This window comes from Anoplophora glabripennis, unplaced genomic scaffold, assembly GCF_000390285.2.
Source record: "Anoplophora glabripennis isolate ALB-LARVAE unplaced genomic scaffold, Agla_2.0 scaffold183, whole genome shotgun sequence".
Classification (NCBI taxonomy): domain Eukaryota; kingdom Metazoa; phylum Arthropoda; class Insecta; order Coleoptera; family Cerambycidae; genus Anoplophora; species Anoplophora glabripennis.
The window spans coordinates 709,870-736,140 of NW_019416293.1; the positions used below are offsets into that span (position 1 = coordinate 709,870).

Below are 26,271 nucleotides of genomic sequence, written 5' to 3' on the forward strand. Positions count from 1 at the left end.
AGATGAATAATGTTTGTATCAGTATCTAAATCTCCATTTATTTTTATGTGTACCTACTCTGTAAGAAGTAAGGCAGCAATAACGCCTAATTATAAATGTGTAAATTCCTTTCCACTTTTGTGGCGAGTTTCAGTGGGGTCTGATTCAGGAATACGTAATTACATTATCATCTTGAATTTTCTCAAACGTTTATTCAGGCAGGAGACTCCTTGGGAAATAAAACAATGACTTTAGGTCTGAAAAGAGCAAACTCTGTTACAAGTATTATTATTACCTCGGTCTTGTTGAAAGCTATATTAAATTATGTATTCCCAATTAGAGTTATTTTGCGCCTCAAATAATACTGATGTGTATAATTTAGAAACCAGTCACAGGGCAACGAAATATTTTAAACTTTTTTAATTATTACTTCCTTCATTCTTTTGTTTATCACTTTTCGTATTATTATTAAAGAAAATAGGGCGATCTGTTATATTAATTTATCTCGCACGTAGACGTAACGGTTTGTCATTATTCATTGTAAACGAATCATGAATATTGATAACACCAATATTAAAGGTCTTTTTAGTTGACAGTCCCAATTGTGCAACGGTGGTTGTCTAAGCTTGGCGGTCACGTGGCTTGAAACCTCTGTATGTCTAGTAAATAAATGTTTTCAAAGTCCATGTATCACCAAACCGCCAAATGGTGGTTGGGATTGAACGAAACAGAAGTAATGAAACAATCAACGACCCGGCACTTTCCTTACAAATTCATTATTGCATACGGAGAGGCGAGAGCTTGTTCGTGTAAACATTCAATTCAGCAACAATACATATGTAACAGGGTCGAGTGTTCGCCCCCTAATCTTTTACAATTCAATGCGCCTACATGAATATCTCATGCACTTTAGTCCTATAAGACGGCGAGATCATTCCGTCTGATTGCATTCTTATTTTTATTTTCCCGGAATAATAGAGATGGATTTTTCTATTATGCAACGATCCTTTCCGGGAAGGTCAATAGCTACGATTTTATTCATGTCGGGCCTTATTTTTTTGCGGGGGTAGTAATTTCTCAGGAGAGAAAACGTGAATTTTAAATAACGTGGATTTGCGAGGAAGTTGGTGAATTACTCCGTTACACACAATAGGCATATGTTTAACTTGATAGTGGAGAATATTGAAGGTGGGCATAAATATTAAAATAACGTCACTCGGGTTTGATGATAAACACAGCGATGTTTGTCAATTCACGGATATCGCTATCGAAACCATAAATATGTGCTAATATATGTGGATATCTGTAAAATTTAAATTGAATTAATTCCCGGATCATAAATTTTGTTATGTTTAAATATTGATTATTGTTCTTTCTATATTCGCCTTTAGATCTTCTAAAACAACTTCGAAAAATAAAACAAATTGGATTTTGTCATTTTAGCATAAAAATTAAATTGTATTAAAATTTGATGAAAAACTATGAAGTTTGTGTCACATCAAGTTTTACTGAATTAATAGATAAAAAGTCGTACAGGTTTATAGAATTTATAATAATTTTAAATGTTTGTTTTCTGAAATTTGTGTTAAGGTAAATACTAAAAAAGTGTATAATGTTTGTTAACATCGCTCCAATTAAACGGTTTATGTATAGCGCCGGCCGCGTTTTTTCTTGTTTTTCTTTCAAAGAAACGCCTCTGTAGCATTCCTCCGTAAAAGTTGTTAATGATAAAATACCCTGGTAAAATTGTCGCTGTGCATCGATCCCTAAATATTTATTAGGAACTTGCAATAGAAGTACCTACTCGTCACGTAATCTCAAGCGAAACTATTTTCACTAATTTGTTAACTACTACTATTTTATTAATTAAAAGCATATGGAATTTACTTATTTAACACGTTACTCTTTACTAACAAGGTAATTTTGGTTAATGTTGCGCATACAATACATCACTATAAAGAACTATCAATATTATTACCTATTTCTTCTACAAAAATTTACAAAAGCAGTTTGCAAGCAATTAAAATAGCGTTGTGGTATAAATATTTCAAAGAACTGTATTTTTATAGATCACAATAGACTGCGGGACTTATTATGATGCCAGGCACTTAGTATAAAAATTTAATTTAAATTTAATATTACTTTTAATAAACGAAAACCTGGATTTTCAACTGACTCATTGTATCGTTCCCTTTTATCTATTTTACTCGGAGAAAGCAAGACAATACAGGCCATAAAAAATTTCCATTTTTGCGGAGAATTAAAAACCCTTCTCCGTGTTTTGATGATTGCCTCCAGGATAAAATTGCAATCACAATCAGAATGATAAGCTTGTCTGATGCTTTGTAATACACCCGAGTTTGTGGATATACGTTAAAGAAAATTAGTTTTTCTCGAATATCTAGATTACAAGCAAGAACAGCTCACTCTACTGCACTAATAATCTTTAAATTGAATTAAATTCTAATTATAGAACCTGTTATTTGAATCTGAACTTAATAATTTTAACATAAAATTTGAATATTCTTAATAATATTTAAAACACATTTCATAATTGCACGATTACACAGCTTATGTTTATTACGTCTCTCATTTTCATATTCCTTTTCATAATAGTTTCCCTACCATTTCCTAAGCACAACACGATAAAGGTTTCAGTATTCGAATCCGATACATAAAAATCCCAAGTTCTCATCGAAAATAAAGAAAACGTCAAGTACCTATCAACTGTCGATCGATTAATAATTATAATGATTTTATATAAGTTATTTTGTCAACGTCGCAAACTGTAATAAACTTAAAACAATAACATTTCCTAGTTTGACGAGAGTTAATGCGACAGAGGACAGGAATTTAGGATTTATTCTGTTACTAAATGTGATGCCATTCCAAACTTAACGTAAATAATAGACTTTAGAGGAAAATTATGTAAAAGCAGAATAAAATAGGAAAGTGTAGGACCAGTTTACTTACAGAACCATCAGCTGCGTTTTTTCATATCTTAAAGATGTCCAATATCTCACATGCGTTGTTACATTCATTGGCTTCAGACATCAGTCGCAGGTGGCTCGGATGGCCCTTATACGAACGTCCCGTTTAAATTCATATCTGCATATCCACGAAGGCCGTAAAGTTGGATAAATGCGTCATTTGCCACACAAGCTCTCTTGTGTCTAGATGGGCACCCTAGACTCAATATTAAATTACACATCTTGCTCCGAAGATCAGATGTTTCATTATATTAACATCGCTCTTACGAGAAAATCAAGATGGTCCTGGGTGGCCAGATGTAAAATTATTATTATTATTATTATTATTATTATTATTATTGGAAAACAAGTTAAGAAAATTTAGCTTTAGGTCAGTATATTTCTCTACCTACCTGCATTTGTATTTGCATATGTGGTAGCTCAGTCTGAAAAATTTAGAATGCAAACTCATATGGTTCCGGTGGGATAAAAATAAATTTATGTGCTGCAGTGCAAAAATTGATTTTAACGTAACACAAGACCTCTAAGATAGCGCAGCGAGTGAATCATGATATCTCGCTAAAATATAAAACACTTCTCGATACAATGAACGTCTGCTTTTGTTTCACTATATCGGTCTCTATCGACCAATCAGCAAACTCAATTCAAAGGGTTCTTTAGGGCCTGCTTTGTCAGCTAACAGAGTTTACCATTGTCCTATCGCGTATCGTTAGAATTATAAATTCGGGCGAGTATGGATAGTACAATGTATCAGCTGCAATGTAAACACATTCCGTATTTCTACAGACTGATATTCGATATGACCCATTTTAAGGATCGTTTTAAACACACATCCTACTCAAACAATATCAAAAGTGACTGAAAAGAATTAAGCTCTATGCAGTTATTACTTTTATAATTATTTAATATTAGAAATATTTAAGAAGTTTCAAACCCCAATTGACAAACTAATAAAATTATAGAATTTATATATTTAAATATAGAACAATATTGACTTAATTACTAGTAATTAATAAACTAAAATTATATCGGTATTACTGAGCATGCGCATTAAAGATAATTGCATGTAGCGATTCAAGAAGTTTGGTTGTGGTTAACAGTACATCATAAACATACTGACACAGTACAACACCAAGAAAAACAACGAAAATACTTAGTAGCACTAGAAAATAAAACAAAACAAGAGAAAATACGCTAATGATGACATAACAATACCTGTATCTCACCTGCGTATGAGGCTATTCTTTAAGAGCATGAGCATTAGGAATAACACGGTTAATGTTAAATTTTTACTTTAATTAAATTTAGGGATATTCTTTTATATCGTTTTTTTGTAAGTTTTAAGCACATTAGTGTATCTATTTTACCAAACACGTGTTGGTTATTCTTAAATACATGTAAAAATAAATTAATTTGATCATTTTTATAGTATCTATGTAAATAGTACACAAGGGTCAGATTCGGTCTGTAAATTTTTAACTATGACAATTAGTTGCGGGTTGCCTAAATATGTCACACTAAAAGAATCTATTACATATCGTCCCTATTATGTGCACAGATTAGGTAAGCTGTGGTATGTGTATATCCATTTCTTGAATTATGAATTATTAAGAGGGACGATTTTTCAATTCTGCAGCATATGTCTACATAATGTGCTACTCAAATATTTTAACAGCAAAAGAGTAAATTTCAATAAAAAAAGAGTCGCTCTATTGTCTTCCAAAAAAATTCATACTTATATCTACGTATTACTATTAGTTGCTTCTATAATATTTAACAGCAATTAAAACAATTTCCATTAGCGCTGTAGCAATTATTAAATCGTTTATTTTATAAGCGTTTTAGATATTGGCAATGTTTATCTACGTTTCCAAATTAAATTGCTACAAGTTTAATGAATTTACGATTTCACAAATGCATACCGTTTGCTGGAGTTATTTCCTCAGGGCACAGTGGAAGTAACATTTAGGTACGTTTGCACATTAAATCGAAATTCACTGATTTATCAGTTATATACAGGAATTAAAAACTGACGTATTAACCGCAGAATGAATTGGGTGAATTATTTACTGCATTTTGTAACATAATTATACGATATATCTATAAATGATTTTTATATTCTATCTTTTAATGACTATAAAGTTAAAAGTATTTTACTTTTCCATTTTATTAGTAGGTAGGTACATACCTACTCTTATTAAATTACAAAATTAAGATTCTGCAACCTTTAATTTGTTTATTTACAAAAGATATATAATTTTTCTAAGCTCAGCAAATATTCAATGTCTATTTTGACTTTTTTAAATTTTATACAAAATTCAGACCAAAGTCTTATCTATTATCAAGGCATGATTTCATCGCAGTAACAGAATAGTAGTTATAGCTTAGGGTAATAAGTAAATAAAGTACAACAATAAAGGAATAGCTTCAGACATCCCCACGGTAAAATTTTACGAGGACGATAAAATTTAGCGGATAAAATTTACATTTTCAGAAATTTTATGGGCAGTGAAATCTTGGAGCACATTTTTATTGTTAGTGCATTTGACTCGGCACGTCATCCGATATTTTGTTATGATTTCGACAAATATTGTTAGTGACGAATGGCCCAGGAATAAATGAAATAAGCAGACGACGTGCGGGGAATTACAGATTTGATTCAATGCATCTGCAGCGCTGGTGAATATTTTATTGTTCCATTTATCGATTATAAAGTTCAGTTTAAGAACATTTATCGGAGGGGAAATTGTTTTGCATTAAAAATATAGTGCGTTGGTAAATATACGACCCTTCAGTGTGTCTTAAATGCGATTTTTATATTATTTTATTGTCGTCATAAGAAATATTAAATGTATACGCAGTAAGTTTCAAAAACTGACTAAAACCTAACCTAACAAATCCCCGTCCATATCTTTTTAACCGTTGAAAATGTCAAAAAATTAAATCTACCATCTAGGTCGAGAAATAAAAGAGTTACGGGCTGTTCACCAATTAATAATAATTTGATATCCGTAAAAATAAATTTTCATCATGCTAACCGCAACGGACGCTTGGGTTAGAACACGTACGGTTGTCGGTTTTGTGTCTTGATATCACTGTTTTACATGCTAGGCTGTAGCACTAAAGTTTGTGTGTGTGTACGAGTATGTGTGATCTCCTTAGAGTGCTTACTTTTGCATGGAAACTTTAAGGGCTTGAGTTTATGATGCCTCCTTGGAACGCCTAGTATGGCAGCTTTTAGAGCTTGTGTATAGAAGCTTTAGGAGCTTGTGTCCTTTAGGATCGTCACCGCATGTTAAGACAGTGCCTGGTGGTAGGTGCCACGTGAGCTATGGGAGCATTGCATTGTGCTCGTGACAATTTTTTAGACAAATTTTTAACTAAGTATTCCTGTGTAAATTTTTAGAAATTTTTGTATTTGCAATAAATGGAATGTTCTAACATCTGTGTATGAGAGAAAAGTATACAAATTTAAATGGTTATTGAACTGCATGGTGTTGAAGTGGACGTCCAAACACACATGAAATATTTCTTCTATAGATGTAAGCTTTGGCGGCTATCGGGGCTGTCGTAGCTGTCGTGATGTGCTGTCTAGGGTTTTGTAGTTTTGGCCAGATTTGTGCCCCGTGGTTTTTTTAATGATTTTTCAAAGCATGGGTGAAATTAGAATAATACCTTTAAAATAGTGTAAAAAATACGAGACCTAATAAAATATATATTTTAAAATAGAAGTCTGGCAACAACAAACGTTCTTAAAATAAATTGGTTAGTATAGTCCAAACTTTTGTATGTCTGAAGGCTTTTTAAAAGTTAATTCCCAAACATGGCTAAACGCAGAAGGAGCTCAAGAAGTAATAGAAAAGATTAATTATCCGGCAAATGGAACGACCTTAAAACATAAAACATAACACCACTCTGCACTTATTTTTATTTACCATTAGGATTCAACTATAAATCAATGTCGTTCCTTTTTCTAGTTAGGCGAGCCCGTAAAATGTGGTGCAGAAGGAAAAGCTTACCTAGATGATAGTAACAATCGGGTGATTCCTTTCGCGCTTGTAAATCTATAGGGTCTAAAAATAATTTGGCGAATATTTTGCGTTGATTGCTTTAAAATCGAAAGCGTAGTTCTTATTTCGTCGCTTGGTTTCAAATCGATGATATTGTTGTTAATTGCAGTTAAATCTAAAAAAAAACAATTGTCGAGTTTTTCAAAAGGAGAAATATTCACTGATATTGAAATTTTGGAGTTTCTTGTGGTACTGTAGCCACTAGATGACATATTTGTATATATATATATATATATATATATATANNNNTATATATATATATTAATTCGGTAAACATTTTATCAGCGTATGTTAATTTTCAACATATCGCGAACACCATTTTAGAGTTCAGTTAAAAATGTGTTATTTTTCCACAAAGCTAGCATAACACGTAGGTAACTTCTAGGTATAAAAAAATTACATAATTTGAGTTGTTCGTAAAAAGAACAGATTGTGTTATGTAATCACTGTATTGTAATAGCAAAGTGGGAAAATGTAGGTAATCATGTATGGAGTGACCACCTAAACAGTTCTAGGCAATAACTTTTGGACATACAGGGTAATCCATGAAATGTTCTCAATTTTCAAACTATACATATATGTGGACTTTATTTTATTTTTGGTGTACATCATATGCTAGTGAAAGTCAGTTACAAAAACCAATGACAAAAACATGCATTTTTTTGGTCGCACTTTCCCCAACAATAATGTTCCAGTATTACATCCTTTAATCAGCTTTCTAACATTATTTTAGCAACGAGAATATTTTTTTACTTCAGTTCGGTATTAAATAATAATATATAACAGTGTAGAAACTGTGATTCTGTAACATTTTTTTATAATTTCTGCGTCTATAAACTTAAAGGACCTACTTAACAGTAATTTAGTCATTTATTTAAATAATACCCGCACTTATATGTGTGCTTAACATTTGGAGAATTAACATCGGGAAAGAGATGATTTTAACATATCTTTTCCACTATGCGCTCCGTGTTATTAATTAAGTGCTGCTTAATTAAATTTGTTTCGAGCAAACTGACAGAAATGATTAACGGATAAGCAATAATTAATGAACGTATTCCACAAATGGAATTTTCAGTAAAGAATTACGATTTATCTTCTAAGAATTTTAATATACGACTAAAATTCCTTTTGCAGTGCAATAAGCAAAGGATAAACATTGCTTTGAGAGATATCGAAATGAAAATGATTAGTATTAATTATGTAAAAATAAATAATTCTGACAACTGTACAATCCTCACTGTCTGTTTGCAAAAATCGGAAAGGAATATCTGCAAGCGCGCAAACGAGATCTTTACCCAAATAAACTTTTTCATCGCAAATGTTTATGCCCCGAGCTATTTTCATTTAATTTCACTACTCAAAACGTAGTCTAAATTTAAAGTAGAATGTAATTGCTTAAAAAGCTTTCGATCCAGCATGAAATTACCCTGCTTAGTCATAATTGCAGTTATTTAGATTTTTGGTAAGCACTCCGTTAATAAAGTGTCCACCTCGGGTCGTTTTCGGCCCTGAAATATGGTCCGGGGAGGATACGGACTGAAAATGAATGGTTTATTTATATACGGTCATAATTTTTTGTGGACTGTGAATTGCAAACACTGACCCTACGTAAAATTCAAATTCAAATGTTGAGAATAATTTCATGCAAATCTGTGTGATGCATATTCAGTGAGACGTTTTTAAATCGATACAAATGATTATTTTTTCAATCAAAAATTTATTTATTTCCTTTGGAGGAGAACGTAGTAATGGAACCTTCCTTTTAAATAGGTAAAATATCTAGTATTTTTTTTAAATCTAAGAAGTGGCAAGTGGTACTATATTTTTATCAAATTCTAATAGGTTAATTTTTATTCGTTTTCATTCTTTTGAGTTAATCACTAAATAATTAGGAATATAAAATAAATTTTTCAACATTCTTAGGTATTATACCTAGGTACCTACATTGCTTCAGCTGAGCTTTTCTTTCTTCTTTAATATCCAAAAATTTAGAGATGTTTAACCGAAGATTTTGTCAAGTATAAAAAAAAGGTTTTCTATTAAATAACTCTATTTTACTTATACAGGGTGGTCCGAATTTTATGTGATTGCCTTATAGACATAAGTCTGGAACGGCACCGTTTTATAGTTACAGGGTGTTGAGGTTTTAAAAGAAATTGATTTTTTGTTTATATCGCACACCACCTCACAGGTGGTGTAGAAAGAAGTGTAAATAATTTTGTTGATGTGCTTACAAATTGCACTTACTTTTAAACATAAACAAATACTCGTATTTTTGTAATATTATCGTTAGAAGTGTCTGCCACAAGGGGATTGTATTGGTATGAATAACTTGAGAACGGCGAATCTTAGGGAAAAAATTAAAGTCACCTTTTTTTACGTATTTTGAGCATTAAAATATAAATCAGTTACAATGACATGTAAAAAATGCAGTGGCGTAGGTTTTTTTGTAAAAAAGGGGGTGACCCCAGTCCAGTTGTACACCACTGGTTGAACCTTTAAACCTCATATTTCAGGGAATATAAGGCCTACTATCATACATTATATGTACCAAATTTTATTGAGATCGGGTAATAGATTCCGGAGATATAAACAAAAATTCCATTTTTTTTTGACAATTGCAACACCCTGTATCTCTAAAACGGTGCCGTTCCAGACCTATGTTTATAAAGCAAACACATATTATTTTAAAGAGATCTATCTGCCCTGGAAGTTTCCTGCATAAAATTCGGACCACCCTGTATAATATATAATTTTACAGTGTAAAAAAATGTTTTAAAAATTAATAAATCGTATATTTTGTCAATAATTACGGCCTATCTCACAAATCTCAACATAAGTACGAAAAGGAAAGATATACGTGCAAAATTATTGATAGACAATGCAGAACCTGGTGTGGTAAAACTTTGGCTTTCAGTTTCAGTATATGAAGGTTGAGTCGTGGGATCATTGGTTAGGGTAGTAGTTATATAGTTTGTGGAAACAGTTGAAGTTGCAGGAAGAGGAGCCAAACCATTTATTTCATTAAGTTTGTTGATCAGATCGAAGTACAACAAGGAAACAACGTCTTTTGCAACTATAAAGTCCATATGATTAAAATAATCATATTCTATTAGATAGTTTTCGACTAAATTGGGTAGTTCTTCAGCCAGTTGGTCGATATCCTTAAAATGCCAAAGTTTTATAAAACAACAGTTTATAATTTGATGAAAAACTTGTTAAGTATTATTCTCTAAGATTTTGTACAGGATATTTTCCAAAATTAAAATGAATCGTATACCTATTTTAAGTTTACACTTACAGCTGTTCCTACCAACCAGTCGTTTTTTCCATAATAAAGTGCCACGGGAGCCGTTACACGTGAAATATCGTAATCAGGAGGTGATGACTTATTATATATTTCCAAATTGTTTAACTCCCCATGATCAAATTGTCTAAAATGCCCTAAAAATGAGAATCCACCCAGTAATTTTTTAAAAAACATTACTACTTCAACTACTAATATTCCAATGTTAAACATAAGATAAATATCGAAAAAGTTGGTCTATGTATAATTGTTTAACCTGTTTTCCTTTCAACTAACATCTAACATTTTCTATTTTAAATCAAATAAACGCCTTTTAATTACCTGATTTAACTAGCTGCAAATAATGTTTTAATTCCTTCATAGAAAGTCCTGCCGGAAAAACCTCCACCATTGTGGTCACAATCGACTAAAACAACCAAATGTAGTGACTATTTTCTTCAACAGTAAAAAAAGAAAAGTGTCTACTTTATTTTGGATAAATATATAAAATAGCTTTTTACTATTTATTATTCAACGAAAATAGGTAGGTAGGTTGAAACTTTGATGAATATGAGTATGTGTGATACTTAGTTAATATTCTTTAGAGACAAATTGAACTGTATGTGTGGAAGTACTTACCCTTTCAAATTGTTCAGAATCAAATCCGAAAAGAAGGAATAAGATAAGAGGACAAACTTCTTGATATTGAGATTCGTTCTTACATATTAGTTTCAGAGCAGTTTCAATTATAAATGTATGTCCTAGAATCTCAGCTGTTAAATTAAAATAGTCAGCGGTAGACTAAAATAAAAATAATAGCTTTAACGGCAATACAAACGCCAATATTAAAGATTTTTTGTAAATTTTAGATATCGGTAGGTAATATAAATTAATATACAACCTATAAACCTATATATATCTTGTTTTCATGAATTCTTACCTCTACCAACTTATAATGGTCTTTGAGTATTCGCACAATAGGACTTGTCAAATTTTTGCAATACACAGCTGGACCTAGCGCCATCATTATGTTTACTTTGTCGTTATATTGTGGCAACTCTGATGTTAATGCGAAAAACTCAGTTGATCCTTGCGAGTGGCCTATGTACGAAATCTTTTCGTTCCGCGTTGCATTTAATATGTAATCGATTATGGCTGATGCATCGTAAAGTCCCAACTCATGGAAACTATAATGGCAAGATGGTTAGCATATCATATAATATGAAACGTATGTAAGTGATCTAATTTTAACACAAAATCAAAATATGTAGCTACATACCTAATGGATATTTATCTTTATACTCTAATGTTATAAATGTGTCTATAATATATTATATTTGTGTATACGAATATCACCTGAAGTCCCAAAATGTGTCATTTTTATCGGGATCTAAAGTAACGTGTTTCCTTGACCATGTGTTTCCTCTATTATTGCCCAACCAAACGTCGTATCCCTGATCGGCAAGTATCATAGGAAGAGACCTTTCAGGGCCTAGTATCATGTAATCTACTGAGCTACTTCCAACACCATGCATAATCAGTACTGCTGGTTTTGTTTCGTTCTTAAAAGTGCTTGCTGATGAATTTCTTCCATAAGGTATCCTGTGAATAGCTAAAACATATCCATCTTGGGTTGTTAATTTATGGTTTTCAAAGGGATAACCGTTTTTCTCCAAGAAAGCTTTCTGGAAACAAGTGCAATAAAAAATACACAAATATTTCTAATAAAGAAACTTTAAATCGACCTCTTTCTCTGTTTAAGTAGAGAGTCACGTCGCATTTAAATGCGTATAATAAATTGTATACATATAAATTTTTACTTATTTTTAAATAAAATATTTTATCTACATATTTATTAATATATTATAGTAGGTACTTAACGGAGCTACTTTTATCTGAATATCTCAAGCGTTTGATACTTTGATTACTGATACAATAATTTATCGTATTGCCACGGTAGGTAAATGTTTTGACTATATTTTTAAAAATACTTAAATTGTTTTTTGTGATGTGAAAATTAAACAAGTATATATTGGTTTGATGTGAGTCAATTTCATGAAATATGTATTTACTAGCTCATGTGAAATTATGCGGTGGTAAAAACAATTTTTTTACAGAAACTTCACTGGTATTACTAACTGAATACGCCATACGGTTATCTGTTTGATTTATTTACTAACATATTAAATATTTAATAAAATACAACGCAATTTTGATTTACTTTTATTTATTAGATAATTTATATTAAATTTTCGTATTTTCCGGGCTGTTGAAATAAAAATAACAATATTTTAACTTACCACATCAAATCCAAAAAGACCTCTCGCTGTGACATTATTTAATTCTTCAATTATAGGTTCACGTGCAGTTATCACGACCTCTGCCAGAGACCTTGAGGAAAATAACAAAACAGAAACTAGTAATATGATATACATGGTGTCTCAGTCTCAACTAATCTCCGCAAGGAGCTAGTCTTTTTATCAAACTATTGAAGTGCGATTTATACAACTACTATTCTGATTTAATGAAGTTATTTTGCACTTCGTATCAAATTAATGTGTAATTGAGTAAAAAAGGATACCACTTGAACCATGATTTTTGCATATCTTTTATGAGAGATTATATTAGATTGTAATTGTTACTTTAAGGACACAAACTCGATTAAAATTTATCTTTCTGGGTTTGATTCGCTATTATTTTTTTGTGTTTTCAAGTTCCAGTCTGGATTCAAAATGTACATATCTTATTGTTGCGTAACTGAACATACTCTAAATGTTATTAAAGAAGCTAAAAAAATTAATTTATCATCCCATCTTTTAATAAGACAGCTCCATCTAGAATTTTTGAAAGAGTAGGTAGGTACGTAAGGGTAAATCGCCATTGCAGCTTCGATACTTTTGTATTCAAATTCCTTGGAATAAATACGACCGAAATTAACTCGTGTGAACATAAATGCAAATTTGTGTTTATGGGGAACGTTATTTATGATTATTGAAATTAATTCAACAAACTGAAATAACCGGGGGCGTCTGCAGACTACTCTAATTTGTTATCCGCAGCGTTTCTAGTAACCCCCGGCTAGAACTCAATCATAAACCACAACATGTGACACCCTATCTAACTCCGCTAGACAGCTTTACAGCGATCTTGCGAATAAAAATGTCCTGGAATTCAGGCCGCGAAGTCTTCTTCTGTATATGCGAGTTAGTATCTCGGAATATAAAACAAATTTAAGAAAACAGCGTAGCAAATTGGTCCATTGGGGCATGTATAATGCACGATATAATTTCCAGCGTTTTTTTTTTCGCTGGGAGTGTAACGGTAAACGGTGTAGCACCGGCAGGGGAATCTTGATTCTTGTAAACAATTCGAAATGAGGTGTTGTCCTACGAGTATGATGTATCTGAGAAATGTCCTTTGAAATACAAAAAATACGATTTGGGATCACATATTGTACATCTATGTCTAAGTATAAAAACAGAGCCTTCATAAATGATTGCAAAGCCTTGTTTGAAACAGTAAATTCGTTTCCTTCGAGTGGGCAATTATATTTTGGTAAAATGAAAAATTACTAAAATAATAAGATTTAGATTATGTTAAAATACAACTTTTTATTTCACCGGATGGTGATTAGTGTAATTTTTCACCATTCATTCAATTAGTAAAACGTAATAAAATAAAAAGAAATAAACAGTTTTGGCTTCAAATCATGCTTTTTTTCATACTAACAATTTGATAAGTTTTCTCCTTGCAATAAGGTTAAAAGCATTTCGATAAATAAACAAGATTCATAAGTATAATATTAAATTTTAAAATCAATTTTATTTAATTACGTCTAACCCCTTCAGCCACGTCAGTAAGGTTTAGGAATTTTTTATTGATAAGTAGTACTGTTTCAAAAAAGGCATTTATTTTTTGGTGTTTTTCTTTCACCCTGTATTTACGTAAAAAGTAACTTAGCAGTAACAAAATCCGGGTGAGGGGGCAATTAAAATAAATATTCTTAACGATCCAATTTTTCCCTTTTATTTATGACAGGGAGATGTAACACCGTTTCTATTTTTTTGTTAAAAAACTTCCATGGAACTTTTCATAATGGTGTAAGTTGTAGAGACACCTTAGTCATATCCGCCTGGATTCTAAACGACCTCCTTGCATGCTCTAAGACTGTGAAAGCAACTAATTTTATGCTCTACACCCCAGAAAAGAAGAAGAAATAAAAACATTACGTTAACCGTGTCGGACTGAAAAGAACATATTTCTCGTTTAAGCTTTATATAAAAACCAGGATCGTTTGGCCTGCTACGGACAATAAACCACAAAAATCTCGTCCCAACTAATATACATTAATTACGTACGATGTGAATTAGGAATAATGTTTTATTCTTTTGGCTGGCAACATCCTATCATTAGAATAAGGAAAACCGTTCAGATAAACTTAAATGTCCTTGATAGGTACTGACTAATCCATACAAGTATTTACTTTTTCTAAACAATTTGAAGATTAAATATTTTTAAAAATTTACCGGGTACATAAATTCAAGTTTTTTTTGCGAAAAAATCAAAAATAAAAAGTCAAGTTTAAAATAAATATCTGATTCATTTATTAAAAGGTTGAATAAATTTAAGGTTCACCCTGTTGATGTAATAATTATAACCATATGTAAATATCAACTGAAAAAATACCATTACATATTATGTATTTGTTTCTTACAATACAGTATTGTTATTAACTATATTAATTTAATTTATTCATTAATTCTTATAAAATCCACTTTCCAACTTTCCTTAAAAATGTATCCCAGTTTCAGACTTCGGACTGTATCACTGGAGTTCCGTATTGAATTTTATATAAGTAATTTAAAATTAAAGTCTGTCAAAAAGTTCTCCAATAAAAAAGTTTAAAAACACAGTACGCGAGAATTGAAAAAGTAAAACAAAGGGCACGTGATCGGACAAAGTTTTAAATCAAACGACTTATCGAACGTATACCTCTACACTTCGACAGCTCTTATAAAATCCAAGACACTAAAACTTCCTTGCAAAGTTTCTCAACCACCTAAGGTTGCACCATAAACACAAATAATCGATTTATAAATACGAAAACTCCTAGCCTTCATGAAAATATTATGTTGATTTCAGAACAGCTTATATGCGACAAATTTTACATGATCTGCCGTTTAATAAAAAAATGTTCGTATACTAAACTCAAATAATATTTTAAATCAAACTTAAATGAAATTTATTTATACAATTAGTATCTAAGGACAGGATTTGTAAATGAAAGTTACAAAAATTATACATACACTTATGATAAGGAACAGATACACGCTAGCTTAACAAATACTTATCTTAATTAATATGTAAATGATAATGACAATACAATAATAAAGATAAACGTTTTATATAGGAAATTTGCTGCATTTTGATGATTATCCCACTAAAAATTTTATCTAAATACAATAACCAAATATTTTACTAAATCTCTCTCAGAAATACACTTATAAATAACCCCCGAATGTAATGTAGCAGAATTCAAATCTTCTACAGTTGTCAGTTTGCGGGACGGGCTGAGTTCAATATTTTAGTCGCGTGGCAGTGCCATTGTCGCGAATCTAAATGGAAAGTGGTAGCTTTTGCCTGCAGACCCCATGTTTAATTCCCCTAGAGGACGTACATTCTGATAAGGCGGCCGTCAAACACGTACGCAGTTTTGTGGTAACTTTAAAACTGTAAACTTTTTCCTTTAGCAAAAATCAAAATTAAGTAATGTATTCCCCTGTTCTGTAGTCGGGCAACTATACAAATTTAGACGGGAAGCCTTCAATTCAAACTTCTACGATTCCTACTACTTACCTACATTTTTAAAACTATTTTTTAGGAAATCTTAATGTACAGACTTACAGGAAATCTATAATCATTTGCACTAGAATGGCACTATCAATTTTTTTCAGCGCCTCATGGCAGTATCGACATGTTAAAAAAAGAAATTCGACAAAAACCAAATCTCGCAAATCGAAATAAGACTATGTAAATCCAATCAATTCTTAAAAAACCTCACGTATAAGTAATAGCGTCAAGTTCATCAGAGAAAATTAACCATTGAACTCAAGATTTTATTCACAACTTCGCTTTTTTCCCCTCCCACGATTTGACGAGGCGAGCGCTTGGAGATTTCGTCCCGGTAATCTTAAAGAAATAAAAATGTGTGTCTGGAAAGTCACTTCAAAGAATCCGAAATACAGAAACACCTTAAAATTAGATAAAACACAAATGTAGCGTGTCAAGTCAACGGAGTCTAAGGATCTGATAATATTGAAGCACCTCCATCCAGGAGTAGATTGTTCGAGTCGATAAAGCAGGTATCTGAGTTGCGGAATCAAATCATTTGCTCGGCGGACATCAACTTGCATAAAATATATCAAAGGAGCTCCAAAGCACACGTCATTAACTTAATGAGCTTACTTCAACCCTCCACTCTAGACTGGAGAGGAGTTCTCGTTTAAAATATTACCAAATATTGAATTTTTCTCCCTCGACTGGCGGCGCGGAGGCATGTTGCCCGCTTGTTTTAGTGTTTGATGAATTTTTGATGTTTTTTTGAGTAGGTAATTTCTACTGGTCATGTTTTATTATATTAAATTTTCAAGATCTGCATTTCCCCGACGCGCGACGAAGCAAATTGGTGGTGGTATTTGATGGTGTAACAATATTCTTGAAAAAAGTAAGTCTAATAGACGGTGGATAAGTAGTGAGCGACACTATTAAGTGGATAATGACGGGTAATTTAAATTAAAAACCCATAATTTAATTTAAATTTGCAGTGCCGTGCGGAGCGACTTAAAAATGAATAATCTTTTTGTGCAGTATGCTAGTCCATTGTGTGAGGTATCGGGCTATGATGGATAATAATAGAGCACTATTAAATTTTATACCATATAATTTTGAAATATACAATGCAAATGTTAATTGCGGATTCAGACGTGAAATTTAATATGAATATATTAAACGAAACACGGAATACCATTAAACGTTATTGTTCCTTTGACACTTTGTTCAAATTAAATTCGGGTCCACGTATTTGTTTATAGAATTTTAACTGTTATAAACTACACTACATGTCCGCGAAATTGGAAAATTTGCTACTTAATATCTTAAAGGCAACTGATCTTTGATAGAAATATCAAAATTTAATTATTTCTTATTTGATGTGTTTTTCGTTTACGTAAGGCAGCTATAAATAATTATTAATTAAAGCTTGTAGGTATCTGTTTAACAAACAAACAAAAAAACGTAACCTTTTTTGGTAAAGTGTTTTTATTTTCGCCTCTCCAACATCATGGGGGCGCATTGATATTGCGAAACCTATTATCCGTTTCAGTTCAACTGTAATCACGAAAGTAATTACAGTTTTATCTTATCTTCCATCAGAAAAGCTGATTTGCAAACCAATTAAGTTTAGTTTTATTTAACCCTGAAGCGCAGTCCTTTTACAAAAACTGAAATACATTCAAATGCTAGGGCTTCTTCGCTTAGCTTCATAAATAGCCGATCGATTGCCGCCATCAAAGACATCATCCAGTTAGACGGTTTTTATACATCGTCTTCAAAGTTTAGAGTAGGTACACAATTTGTAACATAAAATAGGTACACTTTTTTAGTAGTCAACAAGGAATGTAATAATCGACTGAAATTTTTTGTGCGATACTCATATATCGATCCAAATATTTTATAACCTTAATGCAATATTTAATAGCTATTTAGAATGTGGCTGTGCGTTTTATTTATTTTGTAAACAAACCAAATAAAACATTTTTAATGCGATAATTTCTAAGTATTCCACTATAATTTACCTCCGTCACAAGTGAATTTCACTTCCAGTAATTGGTTTTTATAAAATAGAAGTGACCGAGTTTCAGTGAAACCTTGCCGTACTAAGTAAATGTCTTGCTTCTGGTGGGAAATATACATGTTTGCATTTATAGTTCAGTTCTAGGCACTTATGAAAAATAAAAGTGCTGCTAAAATATTGCTGACATGGGAAAAGGAAGCCAATTTACTACGTGTGTGTTGCAGCATGGAATGAACTGCAACAACAGGTGCAAATAAACTGCACTGTTTCAAGAAATTCTCTACATTATTCAATAATTGGAAGCAGTCTATAATACTGCAACAAAAAATTTTTCTCAAAAAGTTTTATCAATTTGTACAGGTATTGCATAGAACAATTATGTTCTATCTATGATCTCTATATTAATGACACAACTTGATATTTTTCTGTATTTGTATATGTGAAAAACATACGTCGCTTTACATTTTATTGTATCGAAGATAAAATGAAATATTACTTTGGGAAATGTTCAGCCATATGTTTGAATTACTGTATGGACTGTTAGAGATTCAGTTTCGACGGATTCCTCCTCTGGGTCCTTTAAAAAAATTCAGGTTTAATCCCCGTTGAAATCTCAGGAGCACCGTTAGTAATCTTTCAGAAAATAGAAATAAAACTTTTATTAGAAGAGGTAATGAAAAGGAATGATGTAGCATTTGAACCGTCAGAATCGAGAATCTCCGAAAAATAATGATAGATAGGAATACTAAAACAATGTCTTAATGTCTGAACTCATTAATAGTTAAATGCCTATTGGACCAAAATGTAACACACACACAGATTGTTAATGTTTTATGATACACTGATAATCTAAGCAGTGATTTACTATTATGCTGACAAAAAAAATACCTTTGCCATACATTTTCCCTATTTTATAGTACCGAGGTAGGTACCTCCCGTCATGGATCAAACGCATTATTATAACTGTTATTTTTATTGGCGCGGTTCCTCAACTTTGCTATTCTTGAAGCAACTCTGCGGTCGAGCCATACGTGCCGCAACATATTCCCCTGCCGGGAGCGACCACGTAGGACGTTTCCCTGCTTTTAAATTGTACTTACATAAACTTCTTCCTACAGTGTGGATAGAAATAATTGCGCCAGAAGTCTCCCGAATGTGTCTCAAGGATTTTAAAACCTTGAAACCTTTAAACTCTTCAGTTTAATAATGGCTTTTTATCACTGATCCACTTCTTTACCACAAAAACATTTAATATAACGATTTTATAGATAGAAACACATAAATAAGTACTGTACATGCACAATCCTATTAATTTGAATTTTAGATAAACGTATAACTACATACGCTTTTGTTCTAAAAACGTTAAATAAAAATCTTTTAACATATTTTTTTCACCAGTCTTAACATTTTTTCTGTTATAATAAAGTTATGGTCATTTGCAAATTTTTAATTGACAGTTAATAATATATTTAAATTAACATTTATTATTGTGTACATTTATTTGATAATAATTGTCGATTTAATTATTGTACATATTAATAAGTATTTGTCAATAATTCCATCATTAAAAATCACTGACGCATTAAATGCGGCTGAATTTTGAATTTAAATAAAGCACGATTTAATTGCTGCCATATGAATAACTTAAAAATCATTTAATCCATTAATATCCGATTGGAGATTTTAGGCTTTCTAGTATTCGTTGTGTAGTCCATTTGTTCGTTAAATTATTATTATCTCTGACCTGGTGTTATCAGTTTATTTACATATCTACTTATTTCAACATCATTACCGGTAGTCGATGATTCTCGATTAACAAAATATCACCTGTGTTATAGTTGTTTTAATATGAAACTATTTATTAGCTCAAGCAATAGCAGTACATACTTACATAAATTTGGCGTAAATTTGGAGACCTTTTAACATATCGATACTTTGTTTCTTTTCTAAATTTCATCGTTAAAGTTGATTTTTTTTAACTTTGTTTTTTCGTAATTTTTTTTAACAAAGTACTTAAAATATTCTATATAAAAATGTTTTCAATAAAAAATCAGTAAATCATTGACCAAATAAATTAAACTTTTTCAATAAACTTGGCTTTAAACAAAAACAAATTTCAATGTACCTGATGTATTAAACTACGTATCCTTAGAAGGTTGTTAGATACTAATATAAAGACCGTTAATAAAAGCCAATAGTTTCTATTCGGTGTTACAAGTAAGATCTTTTTTAATTAAGTACCAAAAAGACATTTGATTTAGATCTAATAACAATATAAAAACATCTTTATGTTGAAATTGCAACGGTCATGTTTGTCTTAAGTTAAGCTGTGTGAATAGCTATTTTTGTTTGTTTCGATAAAACCTCTCTTTAAGTCGCGCGTATGCATAAACAGTAGGTACTTTTACAGCGACGTTTGATTCCATAATGATACAAAGAAATAGTAAGCTTATGTGCCATCAGAGAGCTTATCATGTGTAAAAACGTATATGCATGTTTCTTTCTTATGGTAATATTTTATCCGTTATGTAGACTAAGCCGTCTCCAATGCTCGTTCAGTGAAGGAACCGAGCTCAATCCATCAATAAGGATCGGCAGCATCTGACAATTCTTAGCCTCGGATTTCTACTGGATTGTCGAAAAATCGACGCTAGATCAAGCAGGCTGTGTTTCACGGTACGTTTGTGGAATCCGTTTTAGTTTCGGATGTGTTTGTGATATTTCCTTTGAGAAAGGTCTGACGTTTATAATATCCACTTGGACGATTTGAATATAATTATATTTTGCTTCTATATTCTTCACAGGAATACTAAAAATATATAAGTATAGTCTAAAAGTAATTTCTGTTTGCGTTTAAAAAATTTTACTACCACTTACGTGTTGTACCAAGAATAAAAGTACATACTTCGTGGAAAAAATAACGTAAGTGTGACTGCATACTGAAGCGATTTCTGTATCGCCGACGAATAACTTATTGTAACCGGCGAAATATCAATCAATGCCAATCCAAGAAAAATATTAACAACCCACCAGAACTCTACTTAGGAACATTAGTTAAAGACGTGAGGAAACGTTCATCTCTCAGCGGTTCCTGCTGTAATAAGCAGTAAGCTGGGCTCAATGGCGGGCCCAGTTAAGCTGTTTTGCAAAACGGAGAAACAAATTCACCCAGTCTTCGTCTAATTAGTCAAAGATATTGTCACAATTATAGGATTTATCTCGGAGAAAGAAGCACGTGTTGTTTTCCAATTATAAATGCAAAACAATCTCAATACTACTTAAACTTGTCCTGTTTATTTAACATCTCTTCAATCTCGCTATCATGTAAGCTAGCGTTATTTGCAGAAAACATCCACCATATTGGATAAAATAAAAAATATATGTTTTTTACGGAGGCAAGTAGTTGATAAATGAAAGTGTGTCTTTTTCATTGTTCCTCTATTTGTAACGTTTAAACATTATTTTATTTTGTAAAACTACCCACCACCTATTCGCTAAGTGTCCAAAAGAATGCTAAAAAAAATACTTATATGCTAAACTTTTTTACGATAATAAAAGGTAATTTAAAATACAGCCACTCCCTGGCAAAATTTACGAGCGCGCATAAAATATGAAAGCCAGAAGAATTTACTCTCGCCGGCGGCTGTACCTTTGCCGCCTCTCCAACTCGGAAACAAATAATGGGTGTTCACCCAGCGAGTTATTTGCTGCCTGGAATTAGTGCGCACTCTTCCTTTTCAGAAAGAATAGCTGCACTGAATAAACTAAAACGGCACTATGTATAAACTGCGGGTTTTTAAAACGACTATTTTATTACACTTTTTGAAATGTTATATTATCTTTTGGCTTTGGCATAGTATGAAACTGTATTTCTATACATTTGCTGTCTAAAATGCTCAGGATTGTTCTAAATTTAAAACTTCATTGTTAAAAACAATTTTTTCCTTCCCACAAACGTTTATTCAAAAGTCAAAGTAACTTTAGCAGCTTACGTTATTCGGTGTTGTGATTGTTGAAAAAGTTTCCTATTTATCAAAATCAAAACGCTTAAAAAGAGAGAAAAACTACATTGTAAGTGCGAGATGTGGCTTCGAATCCTACCAAGCAATAAACCTCGTAAACAAAACTTCTTTAATTAATTACTCGCTTGTTCATTAATAATAATATTATTGTTTACGTTAAATTAAACTTCCACGGTCCCGTTAAGCATAAAATAATTCGAAAATAAACCTAGGGAGACTTTAAACACATGAAGGTTATTCTTGTAACATGGGAAACGACCAGATGAGTAAGCCTCTACTTCGGAAGAATGTCTGACAGGCGCGCAACTTGTTTCACGGTTCGCCAGAGCAAGGAAAAAGCTTGGAAAAGCTCGAGATAAAGCTCAATCTCTGGCTTCCTACGACATCTAAGCCTCTCCCTTCCACACTAGGAAAACTATTGTTTTAAATGAAATGCTTTTCGGATTGTTTATAACTTTATAGTTTCAACATCTTATATACAGTTTGTATCGAATTGTATAAGCCAAAATACATGGTGATTTAAAAAAAAAAGCAAAAAAAAGGTACAGGTGATTCAAGTACAAATTGATGAAGAGTCTTTTTGTGGAAGCCTACAAGCGAATAAAAATTTGTACAAGTGTTTCTCTTTTATGAGAAAAAAAAAACAGTTATGAACCAGAATTATTCAGACCCCCTTCTTGGTATGATATCTTTCTCACTTATTTTTTACAGTTTTATACAAACAAACATCTTATAGGTAATTTAATTGTTTTTTTTTAATAAAAAACAATGTAGAAAATACATAACGGATTTGATTTTTAGTTTTTGTTTTTGTTTACTGCCGCATTGACATTGGTTCGTTTCGATCGCATGAAAAGATCTACGACCTGCCCCTCCTGCAAACTTGTTCAATAAACATACAGTAGGTATATGTATTCTTTCACAGAAGTTATTTTCGATTACATTTAAATATGGTCCACTAAAAAAGGGCGTTTCGTGTAATCAATTCCACGAGCATTAAAGGCATCAAAAAAATTAATTTTGTGGCACATTTTTAGCCGAATTCATTCAGTTATAAAATACATTTTTAATATATGTTACACGCCTCAAATGAATATTTTCCTCTGTGTTCCTCTGAGACATGAGCATGCATCAATATTGAGTTAATAGAGATATCGCATCATTCATCCCGATCACTATTAAGCTAAATGATCATTAATCCTTTTTAAAAGAAATATTACGTCTAATACTCTCCGACATTTGGTTTCTCCATTGCCGAGGATTTTATTAATTATCCTGGAATACCGACCTCACAATATCATTCGGGCTTCCGGCGCTTCGAATTTTGCCTTCCGATTTAAAAACTCTTAATGAAACAGAAACTATCGGCGTCATCTTCAAGTTTGTTGACCCAGATTAAACTCTTTTATGAATTTCGTGTTTTTTTGATAAGTATTTTTTTCCCTAGATTTATTCACTTTGCTTAACATTTCAGCAGGGAATTTAATGTAGTTTTTCTTGCAAACATTTTCTAAAGAATATGTTAAATTATGAAAAGGGTAAAAATAGGTACTGCCCAATCGTCAGATGGGTAATAGAAAAAATATATATTCCTAAAATAGTCCTAAGTAATTTAATCTGAAAAGTAGCTGTTCTTCCTGGATGTGAAGAATGTGACAGTACAATGTTATTAATACTAAAAATTATCGCTAAATAACCAAAAATCTGTTCAATCTGAATATAAAACATTAAATTGGCTGTCATGAAATTATACCGGATAAGATGGAATTTGGAATGTCGCCACCGCAAAATTCTGGATATACCATATCGAAAATTTCGGACCATTATTCATTTTGTGTAACAGAGACACGTTAGCATGTTAGTACATACACGAAAAATAAACGGTGCCTCCACACATCGGCGATAAGTTATATTGCCACTTTGCACGATACGATTTCAACAAATACTTCTGAAGACGTGATGGAGTGTGGGAGAGAAGATTTCGATACCACCTGGTCCGGCCCGTACACATAAAATCCACACCGGCGAAAACTTGCGCTTGATTTTATTTCACCATCGCATCGTACTGCCCGAGCTTGTGTGTTCAGGTAGAACTAATTACCGATATTCTCTGGCTCTCTCTCTCTCTCTCTCTCTCTCTCTCTTTGCAAGCAACTGTACCACACCGACTTTAATTCACAGTAATTAATCATTTTTTATTTATTAGAATTAAAATTAAGTATTCCTTGTAAATAATATTTAACGTCACGAAGAAATATAAATTATTATTTTTAAACATATTCTCTATACATTGTAAACTTATCAAAAAAAAAAAATCTGGATGTACAGCGGACTCTTACAGAGGTCTTCTTGGAATTCTATCCCGACAAATATCGTGCATACTGTACTATCTAATGCTAAACGTTTTGATTATGGGAAGAAAACGATCCCCTAAAGCACTCTTCCTTTCTCTTGGCTCCACTTAAGTGAACCATATTTGGGTTTACTATAGTTTAATATCCACGTCCAATTCCCTTTCATGATTAAAAATGCAAAGCCACGTAAGACTGGGTAGAGAAGTAAAGTGTTCGGTTACATTGAAGTAAGTGGAAACTGCAATTAAAACAAACAATTAAGGAAAAATTACGACGAGGTTACAATGGGAGTTAATCATGGAAAGACGATTGTTGTTGACGAACTCTCGAGCGGAAATATGCAAATTTAAGCGCTTCCAGGGAATCTTATCCTAGGATTTCGTTCGGCTAATTTTACATCTTGTTTCCTCTAGACTTGTTTGCAGTAATTCATTATTGCTACTATCTTAACATTACTTTAATCGCTAATTGGTCATATTTCATTTGTCGGCTAATGAAGGTATGTACACGGCTTCATAATATGTATTACGAAACTTTTTTGAAAGCTGACAATTAAATATAAGCTCATGAGTACCACTAATCTCATTTTCTCGACGTGAAATTCTGAAAGTTCGATTATTTTCCATTGTTTTAAGTAGATACATTTTAAATCAATAGAAAAACATATTAATCCAAGAAATCATTCCTGGGATTTTCATAACTTTTCTTCAATAATTATACAGGAATACTCTCATAACCTCGAGCACTTTATTTTTTTCTCAACTGAAAAGTTCGTAACATAAGTTGAAATGAATCATTTTCCGAAGTTTAATATTGAGTTTTATATCTTTCTTAATGAATTTTTTGCACAGGACTTTAATTAAAAAAACCTGTTACCATTTTCCAATTTCCATCGAGTCACAGTTTTCTTACAAGGGAATGGAATTATAGAAAGGGGACGATTTTCTGCTTTGAAATTTTAATGGGGTGATACTGGCCGGGCATCGACGCCGAAGTGGGAAAATGTAATATTAGCTGGCGATCGAGCCCCATGCCAGTACGTGATATTATCAACGTCAGCTGGCAGGACTTTAACAACCGCTTCATTATAATCAAAGCCGTTTCTTTCCGGCAACTTTGAACTTGAACGTTGTTACCGGATTTAATAGTCTTCACTTGAACATATTATAAAATATTTAACAATCTAAATTTACGCGAAAAACTGTTATACGTATGACACAAGTGTTATGGTGGTACTACAACTTTAATATATAAATTGAAATCCGACCTTTTTGTGAAAAGGGCTGTCGCGATTATAGAATACAACGTATAATTTATTACAGTTTCAAACTGCGAAAAGTTTAAACATACAACAAAGCCTGTTATAACGTTTTTTTGTCCGAATTCCACATTAAAAAGTTGAAAGGATGTTGGGGCACTCAAATATCAAACTGAATGTACGTGTAAAACACATCTCATTATTTTCAAATGACATATTAAATTGCACTTAGCGCCCCGACATGGTTCGTTTTATAAAACTGTTGGCGGCGGAGGAAACAAAAAGGCGAAATGCAAACTACGGAAAAGGAAAATGGGAAACAGATTAAACGATACTACGTGAGTATTTTAAGGATTGGCGAATATTGAGATAGGAGTCGAGAAGAATTCAGATTAGTTGGGGAAAGAAGTTATCTTATTTTGGAAACACATTATTATAAATTGCAAAGCAGTTAACT

The 26,271-nt window shown here is 32.0% G+C and overlaps 2 protein-coding genes across 2 annotated transcripts in view; both read right to left on the minus strand.

The window, feature by feature from the left end:
- LOC108912306 (carbonic anhydrase-related protein 10) overlaps window positions 1–2,974 on the minus strand; it is a 121,252-nt gene extending 118,278 nt beyond the window's left edge. Inside the window, exon 1 of the mRNA XM_018717514.2 lies at window positions 2,953–2,974. The gene's annotated coding sequence lies outside the window, so the exon portion shown is untranslated. The remainder of the gene's footprint in view (window positions 1–2,952) is intronic.
- A 6,841-nt stretch (window positions 2,975–9,815) lies between these two features.
- LOC108912280 (lipase 3) lies at window positions 9,816–12,913 on the minus strand. Its single transcript, XM_018717472.1, has 7 exons — window positions 12,629–12,913; window positions 11,685–12,013; window positions 11,269–11,515; window positions 10,968–11,129; window positions 10,671–10,755; window positions 10,344–10,486; window positions 9,816–10,206 (listed from the first exon to the last, which is right to left on the minus strand). The coding sequence occupies exons 1-7, from the start codon at window positions 12,761–12,763 to the stop codon at window positions 9,859–9,861; spliced, it is 1,449 nt and encodes a 482-aa protein (XP_018572988.1). The 5' UTR covers window positions 12,764–12,913; the 3' UTR covers window positions 9,816–9,858.
- Between the last annotated feature and the right edge of the window lie 13,358 nt (window positions 12,914–26,271).

Excerpts from the sequence above, each read along its gene's own strand:
- LOC108912280 (XM_018717472.1), bottom strand. The coding sequence starts at position 12,763 with ATGTATATCATATTACTAGTTTCTGTTTTGTTATTTTCCTCAAGGTCT. Across the intron at positions 11,516-11,684 it reads GACACATTTTGGGACTTCAG|TTTCCATGAGTTGGGACTTT; the intron begins GTGATATTCGTA and ends TTGCCATTATAG. Across the intron at positions 10,756-10,967 it reads ATTCTGAACAATTTGAAAGG|TCGATTGTGACCACAATGGT; the intron begins GTAAGTACTTCC and ends TGGTTGTTTTAG.